The following is a 17,690-nucleotide window of genomic DNA, read 5'->3' as shown; positions in this document are numbered from 1 at the left end:
CAGATGTTCTTTGGAAGTAAGAAGATAGAAATGTTTTTCTCCCCCACCCTGGTGCCCCCCTCCCAGTGCTGAGATGTGTTTTGATCAAGACCCACCCTATGAAGCGTTTTTGTTGAATGCTGGCATGGAGGGAGCCCAGAAATGCAAGGCAAAGGTGTATTTTGGAGGAGGACAAGTCCTGGCTGGCCAGGCACAGCCCAAGGAGCAGACTGCAGGAGTGAAGGGGACAACCACCCAAATTTGCGACGGCAGCCCAGCCTCAGGGTGGTTTGTGCCACGCCAGGCATTGCTCACACACGGGAGTAGGAGAAAACCTTGGGCTTCATCCCAGGGCTCCCACCCTTGCAGGGAAGTGCTTGGCAGCAAACACCCCAGGAGTGAGTCCCCAGTGCTGCCTACATGCTCCCTTGGCCAGGGCTTGCTCTTGCGCAGGGCTGGCCCTGTTGCAAGGAGTGGACCAGGAGGCTGAAGATGCCCTCCCTTTTTTGTTTGGTGTATCCCCACTGTCTCTGCACCTGAGCTCAGAAGCCAGTGAGAAAAGAAAGCAAAAAGGGAGGAAAGACAAAGAAGAGCCAACAGTGCTCAGAGCCTCCTCCAAGGAGCCTCCCAGGACAGAGCTGCAGCCAGGAAGCCCCAAGGAGCCAGCCGATTTTAATCCCGCTGCCCACTCCTCCAAGCATGGTTCCTCAGTGGAGGAAAGATAGTTGGAGAAGTCAGGTGAGGCTTTCCCTGGACTACACAGCTTAAGGTAGAGGGTTTAGTCTTTCCCTTCCTACAGAGGAGGTGAAGGACACTGGCCCCGAGTTAGACCACTAGCAGCTGACTTGACTAACATCCCAATTTTTTGTTTTGTTTTGGTTTTTAATATGTACTATGTGCTTGGCCACAGCAGGCTATCTTAATTTTCCTTCCTCCCTCTTCCCCCTTTCTGTTTAATTTCCTGCATATTACACATACTGACTTGCTTACAAGTGATTTTGATTTCTCTCCTCATTGGATGTGTTAGCAACTAAGAACAAAGCATGGGCAGAAATCTGCAAATCATAACTATTCCCATCTGCAGACAGACCCAAGGTGCATAGTAGATGCTTTGTTAGGTGGCCCACTCTTGCCTCCAGCCCCAGCCCGCTTACAGCATGACCCAACCTTTCCCTTGCTCATTGGTGCCACCTCTTGAGAAACACTGTAGGAAGCAATTCCTACCACCCGATGAGTTTTGTGCTGTGGGTCTAACCCGGGTGACACAGGTGCAACAGCTTTAAAATGGCCATGGGAATTGGTGGCCACGAAACACTATGCACACGTGGGTATGCATGTGAATGAGCGGCACCATTCCTGTCCAAGCAGGCAGATGTGCTAGGCAAATTGTCAACAAGAAGCTGTCTTTCCTAACCCAATATGTTACCAATCAGGCAAACTCTATTAAAAAAAAAGGAAAAAAGAAAAAAGAAAAAGGGCATATTTATTACTAGTCCATAAATAATTTTATGGGCGGAAAATAATAGCAGTCCTAGAGAGAGCACGGAGAACCAGTAATGAAAGTCTTTAATATAAACATCCATAGAGGAAGAAAACTGACCACAAGCTCCAATAAAACTGGAACACACTTTAACCCCTGGTGAGAAGTGGAAAGCAAGCTTTCATCTAGGTAGGGCAGAGGGGAAGATTGCTGCTTCCTTGCTAGCAAAGAAGAAAGGAGGCACATTTGTCATGGCCAGAGACTGAAGCCGGAAAGCAGGCTGTGAGCACACAGACAAGGAAGAAAAGAAAAAAAAAACAGTTAACGGAAGTTCTTTGGAGAGACAGAGGCCCTCAGAGGCAATAGCCATGTTTATTGACTCAGGTTTGACAATTCATCAAGTCATCTGAGCATCCTGGGAACAGGTCCTCTCTAGACAACCTTGAGTAAAGCAGAGCGAGGTGCCCTTCAAACTGCAGAAGCAGCAGCACACCAGAGCCCAGCTTTCCAGTAACACCAGGCAACAGCCATGAAACCTCTAAACTGTGTCTGTGGTCAGAAAATCAATGTTGTAAAAAGCACGTTGGTCTAACACTCAGCCCTCCTCTGTCCTGCTCTTCTGCCTGCCAGGACAGAGAGATTTGATCCTCTGGGTGCTCTCCCAAAGGTGGCCCTCAGCCATGGAGGCAACCCCAGAGTCCCCATTGGGCTGCAGGACCAGCATCTTGGACACAGTAGTGCCTGCTTTGGTCTGGGGTCACCAGGGAGGCAGGAGGACCTGCATGCCACAGCAGATAGCTGTGGGTTCAGGGTGCTCAGCAGCAGCCTGGAGTACTCAGGACCCCTCAGGATGGCAGAGTATCCAGCTCCCCTCTGTTGCTCTTCACAGCCATGGGGAACAAAGGCAACTAGGACTTCAAATGCAGCTTGCACCCACCCTTTGTGGGTGTAATGGCATAGCTTGAGCGCAGGGAACAGTCAGGAGCAAGTTGTTTCTCAGCCTCAACACAATTCTGTGGGCTTCTGGTTTTGGGCACAGCCCTTCTGGCAATCTGCCCCAGGATGGGTTTGCTGCTCACAGTGGGAATGGGGCAACTACATAAGACCCAGCCACAGGCATTTGGGGTTTGCGAAGAGCTCAGCAGGATATAAAGTCCTATCTGAGCAGTTTTTAAGACCACTGTAGCTCCTACAGGACAAAAAAGGATGGGTCTTTTTCACCAAAGTGCTGGGGCAAAGACAAGCAAATCCTTCTGTGCCTGACCACACATCCTTACTTACCTTGAGCCAAACTCCCCCATCACCTAAGGGCACCCTCTCCTCATCTGGATCCTGAGCATCGTCTTGGCTGGGAGTACAGGGGAACCAAGCAGCCAGGGAAAGGTCCTTTGGCACATCATGAAGGTGGGATTTACATACCTGAAAGGAGAGATTAATTTCAACCCAGAAAGAAGCAAGGAAAGTGAGAGAAAGAAAAAGTACCTACAAAACCTCAAGGAAGGCTCAACAAATGCTGAGAAGGATTCTAAGTTGATTCCTAACATGAAGACAATTAGGATGTGGATTCCTAAGCAGGAGTGACATCTCACTGCCCACACATGTGCACAGGAGGCCTTTGCCATTTTCAGGTGCTGTAAATATGCTGTTTAAGCACCCCATGGTGTCTGTGGGGCTGAGTTAGAAGTAAAGAGCCAAGCTGCGAGATGGTAGGTAAGATCATAGCCTCCTGATTTTGGCTGGGGTGATGATCCAAAGGTATGATTCATTTGCCTGAATACCAGTCTTCTGTGATGTTCGATGCCCTATAGTATCCCAAACATCCCTATAGGCCTGGCAGACAAAACTTGAGAGATACGTGTGTCATTCTAGAGGGGCGGACACCTGAGACCAAGGCAGTCCATTAGACATGTACATCTGGGTAATTTAATGATGCTGTAGAATCATAGAATCATGGAATGTTTTGGGTTGGAAGGGACCCCTAGAGGTCATCTAGTCCAACTTCCCTGCAGTGAGCAGGGACACTGTGAACTAGATCAGGTTGCTCAGAGCCCCATCCAACCCGGTCTTGAATGTTTCCAGGGATGGGGCCCCCACTACCTCTCTGGGCAACCCATTCCAGTGTTTCATCACCCTCATTGCAAAGAATTTCTTCCTTATATCCAGTCTAAACCTACCCTGTTTTAGTTTAAAACCATTATCCCTTGTCCTGTCACAGCTGGCCCTACTAAAAAGACTTCCCTATCTTTCCTATAGGCCCGCTTTAAGTACTGAAAGGCCACAACCAGGTCTCCCCGCAGCCTTCTCTTCTCCAGGCTGAACAAGCCCAACTCTCTCAGCCTGTCCTCATAGGAGAGGTGCTCCAGCCCTCGGATCATTTTAGTAGCCCTCCTCTGGACCCACTCTAACAGTTCCATGTCCTTCTTGTGCTGAGGGCTCCAGAGTAGGTCTCAAGAAGACTGTTCCTTATATCAAGTCAATAGAAATGCATGTATGAAGGGCTAAATATGACCCCTCTACATATTGCCCTTCTGGAGCTTGCTAGGAAAGAACATACACACACCACATTAACACCGATCAGGCAAAATCCCATCCTAGACTTCCAGGCCCTGCTCCAAAGCCCATATGAAAGATGGGAATTCTCCCATCAATTTTTCCTTGGCTTCAGATCAGAGAGTTTGAGAGCAGCACAGATGCTGATGTATGCGTGATTTTATCCTTTCAGGTCCTGGCTTTATAAAGTATTAGACTTACGGGATTTTTTTTAAACCGACAGTGGGACTACACACATGCTCAAAGTTGTGCATTTAACTGGTGGGACAGGGGTCATCACTGTTTAGCAAACTGCATGGTCAGGGGAGGTGCCCTCTGCCTTGATGAAACACCCCTCCATGTTCCTGGGCTTAGGGACTACTGAAAGAGGGGTGTGAGAAATGCCTAGGTCTTCTACTGGCTCTCTGCATGGGAATATAGTAACCAAAGAACACTTCCAGAGCTGCTCTGAAGATTTTGTTTTTGCCTCAGTACACTCTTGCAGCAGTGACTTGCCCAGCTTTACTGCATGAACTTTGCTAGAAAAGTCTTTTTTTTTTTTGGCCATGCCTTCACTCACCTTCACAACAGGCTCTCCAATGACCAAGGAAGCAGGGCAGGACTTTATGTCCTGATGGGAGGCATAGGCTTTCACTGCCCACAGATCCACGTATCCATCGGGTGTGTAGGGACCACAGTCCAGGACACTGCTTGTCTTCTCAAATGGCTCACACACACCATCCCCATCATGCACATAGCACAGGCTTGGTTCCCCTGCGAGGAGACCAGGGACAACCCATTTACAAACTAGGTTCCAGGCACATATCTCTCCCCCTCTCCCTGGAGGCATGCTGGCCTTTTGGCCCTGGGAGTTCCCACCACAAGGGCCTGATAAGCTCTGCAGATCACTCTAGCTGCAGATCCATGTTTTGTTGCAATGAGGTACATCACTCCCTGCTCTGAGGAGCGGTGTGAATAACAAACAGTTTTGACTTGTGCCTCAAAAGGTTGTCTCAATCAATTTGAACTCACCGACACAGTTGAAGCCTTTTTCCTTTTTACACTTCCTGGAACAGCCATCTCCATCCAGCAAGTCTCCATCATCACATTCTTCCCCCAGGCTCCTAAGGGGACAACAGTGAGATGTGTTAACACCACTCTTGACTCAACCTTCCTGTTGTTCTGCCCAGTCATGAGTGAGGACCCCATGTCTTTGTTCCATTTCCACAGAAGCAGGGAAAAGAAGAACCACATGTGGAGTAAGGTAGAGGAGAGAAAACACCACATGTTGCCAGGGTATAAAAAGAGTTTGAAAACACAGCATATGGGAGAAGGCATGACTGTACTGTGACTTTCTTATAAGACCCAAGGCAAAAACTATAGGAGAAAATGAAGCTATATACAATGGAGGAAGTAGAGGACCAAGTATCAGGACGACTTGCTGCTAGAGAAAGCAAGTTTTGGAGAGGGCAGGAGGTTCTGAGTGGGAGCTGGAGAAGGGGAGGAAGGAGAAGGGGGAGAGAGAGGGAGAAGGTTAGCCCAAGAGGAGACAAGAATCAGCCCCCAACTGACATGCATGGCATCTCACAAGGAAAAAAAGCCCATGCAGTTTCCTTGAAAAGGTTCTGTCCCTATCCTGCAGAAAATAGACCTGATGAGAAAAGCTGACAAAAATGCCTTGATTCGTTCCTATTCCTTTGTGCAGAGTTACATATCCCAAAACATGAGGAGCAAAACAAACTTCAGACATACATCTTGCAAAGCTCACCCACCTCCACCCTCATCTAATACGAAAGATGTACTATGTCCCATCTTGCCACCTTTGGCTCACTGTTCCACACATGGTACAACAGAAAAAAACTTTCACAGACAAAGCTTCCTGCATGGCCTTTCCCACAACAGCTCAGGAACAGGAAATCCTGACAAAAATCTCAGCTGCTATCTGCCCATTTGTGCTCCTCTCACTTTTCTATCGGCTTTGACAACGGAGTCTAATGAGGTCTCTCTGGATCAGGTCTTCAGCTAGCATGAATTCATGCTAAAACCATACCAGATTACACCACTTCAGCAGCTAGCCCTGTTGTAAGCCTCTTTGCCTTGCTGGTTCTTGTATGATACCACAATCCCTCCTGCACTTGCTTCAATTGTCCCTTGTCCTCATGCTGTTAAGAAAGATGTTTTCAAAGGAAAGTCATTCTGACTAACCTGGAAGTTGAAGTCTGAAAAAGCTAAAATATGAAAATGTGGCATAATTATCCCTAGACAGAGCAGGTGAACCATTGGAGTCTCTCAATGCAGAGGTGGTGCACCCCTCATCACTTGGGATCTCTAAGCAGAGACCAGACAGCTCTCTAAAGACACCACACCACATGGGACTGCACTTGCTGTGGAACCTACTCCTGCAGGGCCACCACCATGTGCCCTGTACAAAAGGTTATATCGGCCAGTCCCAAAGGCAGATCCCTTTGGGGTCAGATTCTGCAACAGTTCACTGAGATGGGCCACAATCCAAGCAGTACAGTCAAACACAGAGGATGTTCAGGTTGGACCCCTCATCCAGACCCTGCTCCTCAAAAAGACCATCTCCATCTCCTATGCACATGGCATTTTACAAAACACAAGCTCTATAGTTTGGTCTGCTGGAGGGATTCAGCACAGCATCTTCAGTCAAGTACCCATGGGTGGAGGACCAACCCAGTGCTTCCCTTTGGGGCAGGATGACCTGACAGCTTAAGGAACCTCAGCTGAGAGCTTGAGTTTCTTGACTTACGTGGTCACCTTCCCATCCCCACAGTAGGATGCTCCATGGACATGGACGAGTGGTGGGGAGGCTTCTCCTGAGGTTGTCCCAGAGACTGCCTGCACCTGGTAGCGGTACAGCTGCCCAGGCGTGACTTCCCTGCAGGAACAGAGAGGACTTGAAGAAAGACCAGGAGGGAACAGCCCGTACATCTGCAACAGATTTGCTCACCACAGCTATAGAAATCATGTGTGTGCTCATGCAGTATCAGTTTGACATATGTCTTTGTACTCCAAACTGCCAGAGGCAGAGACTGTGGGAAGAGGGTCTCTGCCAGGTCGTGCAGAGGGGCCTGCTGCTTATTTCCCTAGGGTCTGAGCTGGGGAGAAGTGGCATTAACTTGATCATTTTACTGGTTGTGTCAGTGAGGAAATTGTTTCCATGTTTAATAAGCTCCTTCTAGTTAGCCTGGGCTCATGGGCAAGGGGTCATGCTAGCATGGTGGGCCTGCAACAAGCTTCCTCAATGCTGACTAGGGAATCTGCTCATGGCATTGAATGTGGTAATTCCCAGGGCATGGAAAAATAACAAAACACATGCAAAACCATCCAGGGATTCGAAGGCAGGAGCTGAAGAGGTCATCAAAACTGTCCCAGCCACCCACTCAGCCTGCGACGGAGCAGCCTCGTCACTCACGTGTCAACAAACTGGCGGTGCGCCTGTGCCGGGGCAGCAGGGGATCCATTTGCAAAAGGAGGGTCACGGAGGACTTTGTACTGGATCAGCTTGCAGGCAGAGCAAAGCGAGCTGTGGGGCATGGAGGTCAGCAGGGCTGTGTCTATCTCCATCCTCTCATCAAAGGTGTAGATTTTGACTCCAGACACCTTTTTAGGGATGTTGAGCTTCACAGTAAAGGGAACATCACAGAAAGTGTCCAGGGGGCCCAGATGGATGGACTCCCCATGCTCTGTCAGTACTTCAATGTCAGACAGCACCTTGGGAGAGTCCATGGAGAGGTATGTGGTCCAGAGGGTAAGGGAATCGGGGTAGACTGGGTGCAGGAAGCGCAGCTCCAGGATGCAACCGTCTGGCTGGGGGCATGGCACCGTCATGTTCATGTGGTACAGGTGGAGCTCTGGACTCCAGGCCTGCAGGCTGGGCTCACAGGGCTGATCCACATCCGGGGGCCCTGGGCAGGAGGGACAAGGAGGAGGCTGATGAGAACCAGGGGACAGCTGACCTCACAGAGGACCCAGGGGGATGATCCTCCCTGCAGTACCCTGCAGGTGTTTATGCATCTCTGTGCTATAGTTGCCACCCATGCGGTTTTGCACGCACTACAGGCATGTACCAGAGCTGGTGGCATCTGCCCTAACATCCTAGAAAGCAATAAGCACCACTAGTCTCCCAGCTCCTGGGTATGCATACAAGCACAAGGCTTGGCAGATCTGGTGTCTCACAGCCCACTAGAAGAGGGCCAATGGTATCCACGCTGCAGCTAGTCACGGCACCAAGCTCTAGAGACAGCCTGGACACAGCTGGGGGACATGAAGCTTGCTCTGTAGTCTCATGTGCACAGAAGGCTTGCCAAGGGTACCTGAACACTGAGAGTCCCTGTGGCTCCATGGAATTAGACATAGGCTAAGCAGAGCAGAGCTGAGCCCAAAGCTTTCCACAGGCACGTGCTGGAACAGGTCACAGGCAGGAAGCAACCAGGTCCAAAGCAAGCCAGGGAAGCAGCTCTGGAAGGCTGCGCTTCCACCAGGATGGTGCCCAAACTGACCTCAAATCCCCAGCCTGCCTCCCCTGCTGGTGGATTAGCACTCAGCAAGAGAAACATAGCGTTGAGCTTTCAGTCTCAGAAAGAATCAGTGGAATTCGTCATCCTGTAGTAGAAATACCCTTGTCTTCATCAACCACTGCAAGCATTTCTTGGGGCCCAGCACCAATTCAAAGCCTGCATCCATTTAATACTAGTTTTCTAAAACCATAAAACCTGTTTCCCTTTCATCAGGGCAAACATGCACGTGTGATAACTGGAGGTCATACATAAGAGAAAACAACATCCAATAATCCCAGAAGCAGTTTTAATTTGCCAGTGAATCAGACAGGCAGGGAAACTGGAACCACTGACCATAAATGAGCTAAGCTTTGATTTGTTTGGTATCACTGAATAAGCACAAATTTGATTATTTCTTTAAGTTGATTCCCCACCCCCCACCCCCACCCCCAACTTGCAATGCTAGCAAGAGATATTTAAATTAAAGAGTTTTCAGATACAGAATCTCAGCTACATCCTGACACTCCTGTCTCAAAGCATGGGCTACATCCCAAAGGTGTAGTAATGTCCAAACTGCACTTTCTCTGCAACGACCCTGGCACATTTTCAGTCGACATCAGTGGCTTAAACATGCAGATGCACAGAACTAACAGATTCTCTGGCTCCACGTGGTTCAACAGCAGCCTGTGCACTACACACAGCTCATGGGATCATTTCACCTCGTCTCCTGCATCCTCTGCTTTGCCCTTGGAGAAGTTGAGGTGTATGAAAAGCCCAACAGCTCCTATGGCAGCTGCATGACCCTGAAAGCTACCACCATGCCCACAAGGTGGGTCTCTAAACAAACATCTGGGTCTCAGCACAAGAGAAGCTGTGACACACCGCTGTTCAAAATGAATTGCATCCAACCCAGATGGCCCAGGACTTGGTACAGACTCAGTGGGACTGAGTAAGGAGCTTCTCTTGCTCCCTTTGGACAAGACTGCATCAAAGTCTATGAATGCCCCTGTGGTTTTGGATGAGTTCCCAAGATCTATGACTTTTATTTCATTTTATTTTACTTATATAAGACTTTTATTTCACTTATATAAGACTTTTATTTCAATGAAATGCCCCTCCTTTTTGACCACTATCTCTCATTAACACCTTCCTGGGCAAAGATTGGGGTTAATAATGCGGTGTCAGTTTGTCTGTCCAAAGCCAGCTGGCAGTTACCAGGTAACTCCTGGGCACCTAGAATTTCTTCCTGCACTAAAGAGCCTCCCCAAACAGGAGACATCTCACTCTCTAAAAGAAAAAAGCTTCTTTTTCTTTTCCCAACAAGATTTCATCTCTCTCAGGGAAATTCACAGCCAGGGCAAGAGAAGAGATCTTTACCTTCTGCTTCTTCTGGGGTCCAGTAGCCAGAGGAATCACAGACCCGAGGGGAAGAGGCCTCGTGTACATACTGACGGAAGGTGCCGTCCTCCGCACAGTCATCGCAGAGCATGTCCTGCTCCCTGCAGACAGAAGACAAAGGCATTGGCATGTCTAATCATGACTGGTTAATTTTCCATCCACATTTGTCCAGGCAGAATCAGATAAGAAGTTGGAAAAGCAAAGCTAAGCTCTCGGGAAGTCCCTGGGCATATCATCCTGCTTGGAATAAACTTTGTCAAAGACAGGAGAACAAGAGTGACCATGGGACAAGCTGGGTTTAATCCCTCCTCTTCTACAGGTTCTCTAGGTAGTTTTGGATGAGCCATTGAATCTCCTGTTCCCTACCCATGAAGCATAGTTAACAGAATTCATGCTTCCCAGGGCAATACCTCTGCATTTGGGTGGGTGCACTTGGGTCTATCTCTGCTAAAGCCCAGAGTCAGGTTTTTGGCTTTTGTCACTACTGCAGTACAAGGCAGTCACACTAATGTCAATTAAAGAGGGTACCACTGTGCTCTCCAGGAAAGAAAAAGAGAGTTTTCTGTGATAAAGACCAGCCTCAGGCCCTTTCCTTGGCATGTTTGTCACAGGGGATGCAGAACCCCCACTGTGGACCAGCTCCTGAGCCGGTTATGAGTGAGAGCTAGGGATGGATCTGAAGACCCACAACCTGCCTCCTAGACATGTGTTTCTTTGGTCCCAAACCACTCCATTCCCCACCAAAGCAGTTTGAAGGCCACTCAGCACTCAGTGGCTCTCACCTCTGCGGGTGTAACAGGTACACACTCTTGTTATCTCTGGGACAAAAGACCCCATCATGGAGAGCATCAGTTCTTTGAAAAGGCAGTAAAATCTGACCCAGGGTTGTCCAGATGCCCTCAAACAATGCTTTTCTGTGAACTACACAATCTTTGTAAAGTAGCTTTAAAACAATTTCAAGAGCTCTTTAGCATGTGCTTATGGTCCCATAATAAAAGCATAGACCTAAAACCTGGTGGAAAACAAAATGTTTTAGTAATAAGGGGCTGCTGAACAGGGGCATTGGTGGCATATCCAGGTCTTGGTGACTCCCCAGTGTTGGAGAGAAGGAAGACAGCCACCCAGTGCTCAGGGCCATGCACTGCTCGCCAACCAAACAATTCTGGGTCTTCAGCACCATTTCTCTGGCTTGAAAAGTTTCCCGACTTACCCCCAGTTAGTTACACCACGAGTCCGTGACAGCGCTGGGAATGAAATCCAGCTCTTGCGGTTCGAGCTCCCTGCCTTAACCACAAGGCTGCATTTCCTCCTGGTGAATGGCTATTTTATACAATAAGTGCTAAATGAAGCTCATTTTTCATTCTGTGATTGCACTCTGGGGTTTAAGAATTGGCATTGCCTCCTAACGCTCTTTGGCTTCCCCTCCTGGCACCCCAACAGCAGAAGGCTTGCAGGAGAGCCCACGTGCCAGCACAGCCATCACAGCAGTCTGGCTCTTGTGTCTGAGCGCTCTGCTGAAGACAACCAAGGGTGGGGGGGTCTGCATCATAGAGGGCCCCTTGTCCCTTCTAGCAGGCTCCTATGCAAGCCCAAGACCATCACAACAGCAGATTCCTTACCTCTCATGAATGACACCACTGATGGGAGGCAGCCAGTAGATGCTGAGGGAGTCCTGCGTCTGCCCCGTGACCATGGGAGGGATTGGGATGGGAGCAGGCTTCTTGCTCTGGCCCCAGTGTTGGTACACCAGGTCCAGGTAGCAATGCATCCGGGCCACTTGGTTGGGGGTGAAGGTGTTGGTGCAGTCATCATCTGGGGGAAGAGAGACCAGGCTAAGGGTGGCAGGCATTGGCCAGAGGGTCACAGCAATGTGCACCCTTCCTGATCCCCAAACTCCATTTTGGGGTCCTCTAGGGAGACCTGGGAGACACCAGCTTGTGGTGGTTTTCCTGCCAGGACTCTCTGGTGTCTTGTGTCCCCAAAGCCACAAGATGGCACTGCCTCAGCAGCTCCACATCCCTGCACTTGCTCAACACCAGCTCACAGCAGCTCTAATGCCTGGGCAGTGCCACCATCCTCATGGGACTTGCAGTGAGTGGGTCAGCAGGGGGTGACAGAATTGCCCTTCAGCTGCGGCATACCTTTGGAAACCAACTCAAAAGTAAAAAATTGTAGTAGTAGTAGTAGTAGTAGTAGTAGTAGTAGTAGTAGTAGTAACAGTAATAATAAAGTTGCTTCAGGACTAGAGAACAAAGACACACCACCATGCAGATGAGAACAGCCTTGATGCACGTCCAATAACAGACTGGCAAGGAGGGAGGGAGGGGTGGAAATAGCTTGCAGCAAGAAAGGGGCTAAAAAGTTACTGCAAGCACAGGCTGCAGCCTGCAGCATCCCAACACACCAGGAGGGACCACATCAGTTATGGAACGAGGGGAGGGACTATTGACGGAGGCGGAAGGGAGAGAAACCCAAGTTTCTAGGGAAGGTGACCCCTTACAATTTCTAATGACAACTACTCATTACCTGTGTAACTCATGTAGTTGTTGAAGGGCGTTCCTGTGAAATGTGTCTGGCCGCAGGTGTCATTGGTAGGGTCTGGATCCCGACAGAGTTTACTCTTTGGGGTGGGGGCAGTGTCAGCACAGAGGTCTCCTGTCTCCATAGATGGAGTTGTCTCCCTGCAGGGATCGTCACAAGATTCCCGCTCGCTCACTCCCTTAAAGACATGGTACAGCCCCAGGATATGTCCCACTTCATGGATCATGGTGTTTGTGTGGCCATGCATACCGTAATAAGCAGGGTTGAGGACAACTCCACCTAGAATTGCAAGTACAGAGAACATTATCCAGAGAAAGAGACAGCGAGCAACCACTGTTACTCACCTGTGCTAGGTAAAACTACTCTTACTGTGCTTCCAGGTCCCAAATGAGGTGCCAGATGGAGACCTGAAGATGGACATGTTCACCCTCTTGTAGGGTGGGAAGAGGGCTTGGAGTGGAATGGGGTGGGTGGTTTTTCTTCCCCTTCTGATCACACTACTCCACCCAGTATCTTCAACCATTTCAGCTACCATTTCTCTCTGTGCCTTTTTGCATGTGTATAATTCAGTGTCTGCTTTAGAATTTTTACAATTCCAAATGAGGTTTGGGGTCAAGACACCAAACCGAGACATGCTGTGAGTTTACAGGAATAATATTTTGAACCAAAGGACAGAAGACCTTCCCTAGCCTAGACAGGTGGCTAAAGCATGCCAGCTCCCATAGCAGGTGAGAACAACAAGGTACCTAGCAAAGTCCTGACACACTTGGCTGCGCCAACTAAAAGCCACTTTCAGCACAAGTCCGTATGAAGATTCAGATGCACTGCCGCTGGCCCCTACTGAGAAATTACCAATGATCTATTGCTCCAGCCTCCAAACCAGACCCTAAGGAGTAAACAAACTCTCATGAAGTGCTGTTGCAATCTACTAAGCTTCTACCACAAACCTGACCCAAATTCACTGTGTATTTTAGAGTAGGATTCTCCAAAACACAGCTTCTGAAGATCCCTTTCTCCCCTTCAGAGGGGTTTGTGTGTGGACACGGTTCACCAAGTGAACCAGGTGAGAACTCCCTGCCTCCCCCATCATAGTCCTACTCCTCTTCACTGGGGCACCCCAGCCCCATGACTCAAAGGGGCACAAAGGTACAGTTCATCTCCAAACCAAGTTTGGTGCAGGCTCAACTATCAAAGATGCTGGAGCTTGGGTATAGACTTAGAGTCCCCCAGAAACTGCTCAGAGCTGCCACTTCACACTGATGGCAACAGCATGGAGCTGGATAGGGACCCGTGCTGATCCTGTCCTAAGCTGCTCCTTGGCTGCAGGACAAGGTGATTTTCCTCTCTTGCCATCCACCTGCAATGGGAAGAGCAAGGATCAATGATGCTGAGGAAAGCCAGGTGGAGCAGAGCCTTTCCTTTGCTCACTGCCAGCATCTCCAACTCCTGACCTGGGATGCACAACCTGTACTGACAACTGTACCACATCATCTGGGAAATTGTCCACAGAGGATGCTTAAGAACAAAACTTACCTCTCTTCTCTGTCCTCCTCTCTGGTCTGCTTTTTTTCTCCCTGATTTGAGGCTTTTCATTAGCCATTTCCTCCCCTTTTCTCACATCCTTGCTCCATCCACTTTTCCATGCTGCCTTATGGTGGAGGAGCAAGGTCTGGGGAATACCAGCAAGACAAGGGGGCAAAAAGCAGACCCCAGCATGTGCCCAGGCTGACCCCAAACAATACCTCCATGGCACAGGAGGCTGTTTTTACCCAACTACTTTTAACCCAGACAGCTTGGATGGCAGAGTGGTGAATAGTTGGCTCCAGCACAGCTTGCTCCCTCCTTTGCAGGGCCCTGGAGGATTTACTGTGCCGGCTACCTCACAGCAGAGCCTCTGCTACGGCATCTCTGCTGATGATTGCTGCCCCTGCCAGCAAAGTTAAAATTGGCAGAGGGCCACTGTGTGATCCTGTCTCCAGCCACAGCATAGACTGCTTGAAATCTGCTCCTGGATCAGTTCCGTGCGCTACCGGACTACCTCATGTCTTCAAGTACAGGGTATTCCTTCCAAGAGAGGGATTTCTTCAGATCACGGTGTCCCTGGCAGGACACCAGCAGGTCTCTGACTCCTCTGGCATAGCCATGCTGGGTGAACAACTGTGTTGGGGCTGGAAAGGGGCCTTCGGAGATGCCCTGAGAAATTCTCTTGAGCCCAACAGGGTTGCAAGAGGGTGAAGAAATAAGGGTCACATCTTCTTTTGAGCATCCTGTCTGTGTGGCTCATGGAAGGGCTGAGAGACATCACTGACCTGTCAATTGGCACAGTTTCTTAGCTAAAAATTTTGTTCTTCCTCCCCATGGTGTAGATCTTATGCCCAGGGCAGCTTGGCTTGAGGCAAAGGATAGGTCACAAAGTAGCTGCATTCCATTTCTCCCCATCTGTAGAACACCAGAGCAGAGGACCTTGCATCCCATCAGTCAGCTCTTGACCCTTTACTTGACTGGAGATGGGCCACAAGAAGGTACAGATGTTGAAAAATCCTTTTGGGACCTTTATGTTGTGTCCTGTCAATCAAACCATCCCCCTCTCAATTACCAGGCTGGTAAATGCTATAGATAGCAAAGGCCATCTCATTGACGGAGAACCCAGTGGGCACATAAAAAAAAAAGCTGCTTCTCATTTTAATCAAAACAGGGCATGAGAGAAGAGAGAGCAGAAAGAAAAGGCATCTCTGAAGCCAAACCCAAGCCTGAGCAAGGCAGGGGGCTGCCTGCCCAAAGGTCTGAAAGGAGGAATGTGCACACAAAAAGAAAATAGTGTTCATAAACAAATAAATGAGACGTGAAAGCCCTGCATGCATCCTGCAGCACTAACCACAAGGAACGGGTCTGAGCACCAGGGGCATGGGAGGCCCTGTGACCAATCAGCCCTCCTCTCAGTTTCCCATGCGGGACAACAAATGGGATTCCAGTACAGGAAGGGACAACACTGTCACAGGGGAGGGATGCCAAGGGATACCCTATCCCTCCCCCTCCTCTCTGCTGGCTTCCCCTATCCCATTCCTCCCACACACTCCACAAGGACTATCATATTTTTAGTACTTTTTTTTACAGCTAATTAAGTTGAAGGATTAGAAACAGCATGAGAACTCTGCCTCCCTTCCAGAACATCCCTGCCCCTCCATTCCCTGTCCCCACAACTCCCTGATGAGCTGGGACAGCTTCCAGCATTGGATCAGGAAGTTGTATTTCCCCTCTGCAGGGTCCTGGCTGTGAAGGCAAGATGTGGAAGTGTTTGTAACATCCCAACAAGACCAACCTCTCCCCTCCCTCTTCTGGAGATCAGGCTTTCCTTCTCACCTCTGCCTCCTCCTGCTCTGGGAGATAGATAGGTTAAATTGGGCTTTAAGTGAACTCTCCCTCTCACACCTGAGAATCAGCCCAAGGATGCCCCCAAGATCAGCTTTTATACAACCAAGTTAAAAACTTCAATGTCATGTCCCTGTGTCACCAAGGGGGTCCAGCACTCCAAGGCAGGTGAACCAGTCTTTGGACTTGTGTACCCAACCAAAACCAGGCAGCTGGAAAGCTTCAAGTCTGGCCTCACATCAACATCCTCTCCCTCCAGACCAGACCTACCAGCTACAGCTGCAAAGCTGGTAATTTCCCCAAGGTCAAGCCTCAACTCTGCTCAAGCAACAGGAGGTGCCTAGTCCATCAGTACAGTGAATGATTAGCATTGGTGTGGACCCCATCATCTTCACTCACACGTCCCTTGGAAGCTCCCAGTCACAGGACATTGCCCTGCTTCTAGCCATGATCAACGGCAATGCTGAAGGACTCTGGTTCAAGCCAGGCCCCAAGAAGCCAACCTGTTCCTGGGTGACAGCTATTGTAGAGAATGCATGCTCAAGCAAGCATGGGATTTTTAAACAGCAAACCACAAAGCTGAACCTGTATCACAGGGCCAGTCTTCCCCAAACACTGAGTCATGGCGATTAATGGAACAAACGCATGACGGTTAGTCAGACAGGAAGATGGCCATTGCTTAAGGTACCTTTGATGGAACGGCTGGCCCTCCTTCAGGATCCACTGACCTCAGCCAGATATATGAGCTGGCCTCAGCTTATATAACTGCAGAAAGTATTTATAACATCAAATGTTCACAATTCCCTTGCCTTTCGACCATATTTATGCAAATACAGTTCACATGCAGCTACACATGAAGTTTAAAGCGTCTGCATTATTACCTTGCTAGGGTTTTTGAGGCAAGGCTTTCCACTGCGGAAAGCTAAGTTTTTTATAGGACAGGAGTTCTTTGACTCCCTGTGTTTTAGAAGTCAACCTTTTTAACTGTAAGTTCTCCAAAAATTCATTCCAGACTCCAGGCAAGAACTCTGAATTTGAGAGGAACTCACTGTGATTATGGCGGAAAGACTGAGACAGACAGTATCGTTAGAGAGAGCGGTACAAACAGACCTGAGATCTTCTACCTCTGCTGCTGTCTGGCTGCAAGTTGTCTCTCTCTAGGAGCTCCACAGCTCTGAAATATTGCTTACAGAAGCATCATAAACCAGTTCACCCTCTCCAAGTCAGTAATGATCTTTTATGCTTTAATCAATGTTGCTGCTGTTGGTTGGTAATACTACTGGTCTAAAATGGTAAATCATCCCTAAACCTTCAGGAAGGCTGCCTGAAATTCAAGTTTATTCCGGAAAGTAATCTGGAGAGGAGCAATAGTTCTGTAATTCATCAGCATAGGAATGATGACTTAATTTCTGGTAGCCCAAAACAAGCATAGGTAAAGAGAAGGGGATGAAAAACAAAGTTCAATGAAGACTTCCAGAAGGTGAAGATGCCAACAGGAAGGTGAGGAGGACTCTCTTGAAAGACCCAAAGCCATGAAAGAATGGTTTCTAAGGAGTTCAAAGTCCAGATGGCTAATTAAGAAGCTTCTAGAGAAGAACTGATGGAGAACTGTTTGGAAACAGTATGTTTAAGTGGGCTTTGGGATGAGAAGAAGTGTTAAAATAGAATAAGGGAAGGCAGTTGGAGAGAAAAAGTCTCATGGTACTTCTCCTGAAAACACCTAAGAAGGTCCAGTTCAGACATACAAACAGAGCAAAATCTGACCAAGAGTCTCTGAAGCCAAGAGGCAGGTCAGTTTCTTGGAGAAGTTATGTCAAACTCAAGGAATCAATTTGATTCAGGAAGAGAACCAAAGCATGAGAGGGTCTGTATGT

At 48.8% G+C, this 17,690-nt stretch overlaps 1 protein-coding gene across 1 annotated transcript in view; it reads right to left on the bottom strand.

Moving 5' to 3' along the window:
• The window catches only part of PAPPA2 (pappalysin 2), a 97,770-nt gene that overhangs the window by 47,537 nt on the left and 32,543 nt on the right, over positions 1 to 17,690 (bottom strand). The window contains exons 5-11 of the mRNA XM_035898069.1: positions 12,433 to 12,726; positions 11,526 to 11,718; positions 9,886 to 10,007; positions 7,425 to 7,917; positions 6,759 to 6,887; positions 5,021 to 5,112; positions 4,569 to 4,762 (exon numbers count right to left, since the gene is read on the bottom strand). Of these exons, the coding sequence (XP_035753962.1) occupies positions 4,569 to 4,762; positions 5,021 to 5,112; positions 6,759 to 6,887; positions 7,425 to 7,917; positions 9,886 to 10,007; positions 11,526 to 11,718; positions 12,433 to 12,726 (1,517 nt within the window). The remainder of the gene's footprint in view (positions 1 to 4,568; positions 4,763 to 5,020; positions 5,113 to 6,758; positions 6,888 to 7,424; positions 7,918 to 9,885; positions 10,008 to 11,525; positions 11,719 to 12,432; positions 12,727 to 17,690) is intronic.

This window comes from Egretta garzetta, unplaced genomic scaffold (genome assembly GCF_000687185.1).
Source record: "Egretta garzetta isolate BGI_Z169 unplaced genomic scaffold, ASM68718v1 scaffold187, whole genome shotgun sequence".
NCBI lineage: Eukaryota > Metazoa > Chordata > Aves > Pelecaniformes > Ardeidae > Egretta > Egretta garzetta.
The sequence above is the reverse complement of the archived record's forward strand: the minus strand, read 5'-3'. Positions and strand labels throughout refer to the sequence as shown.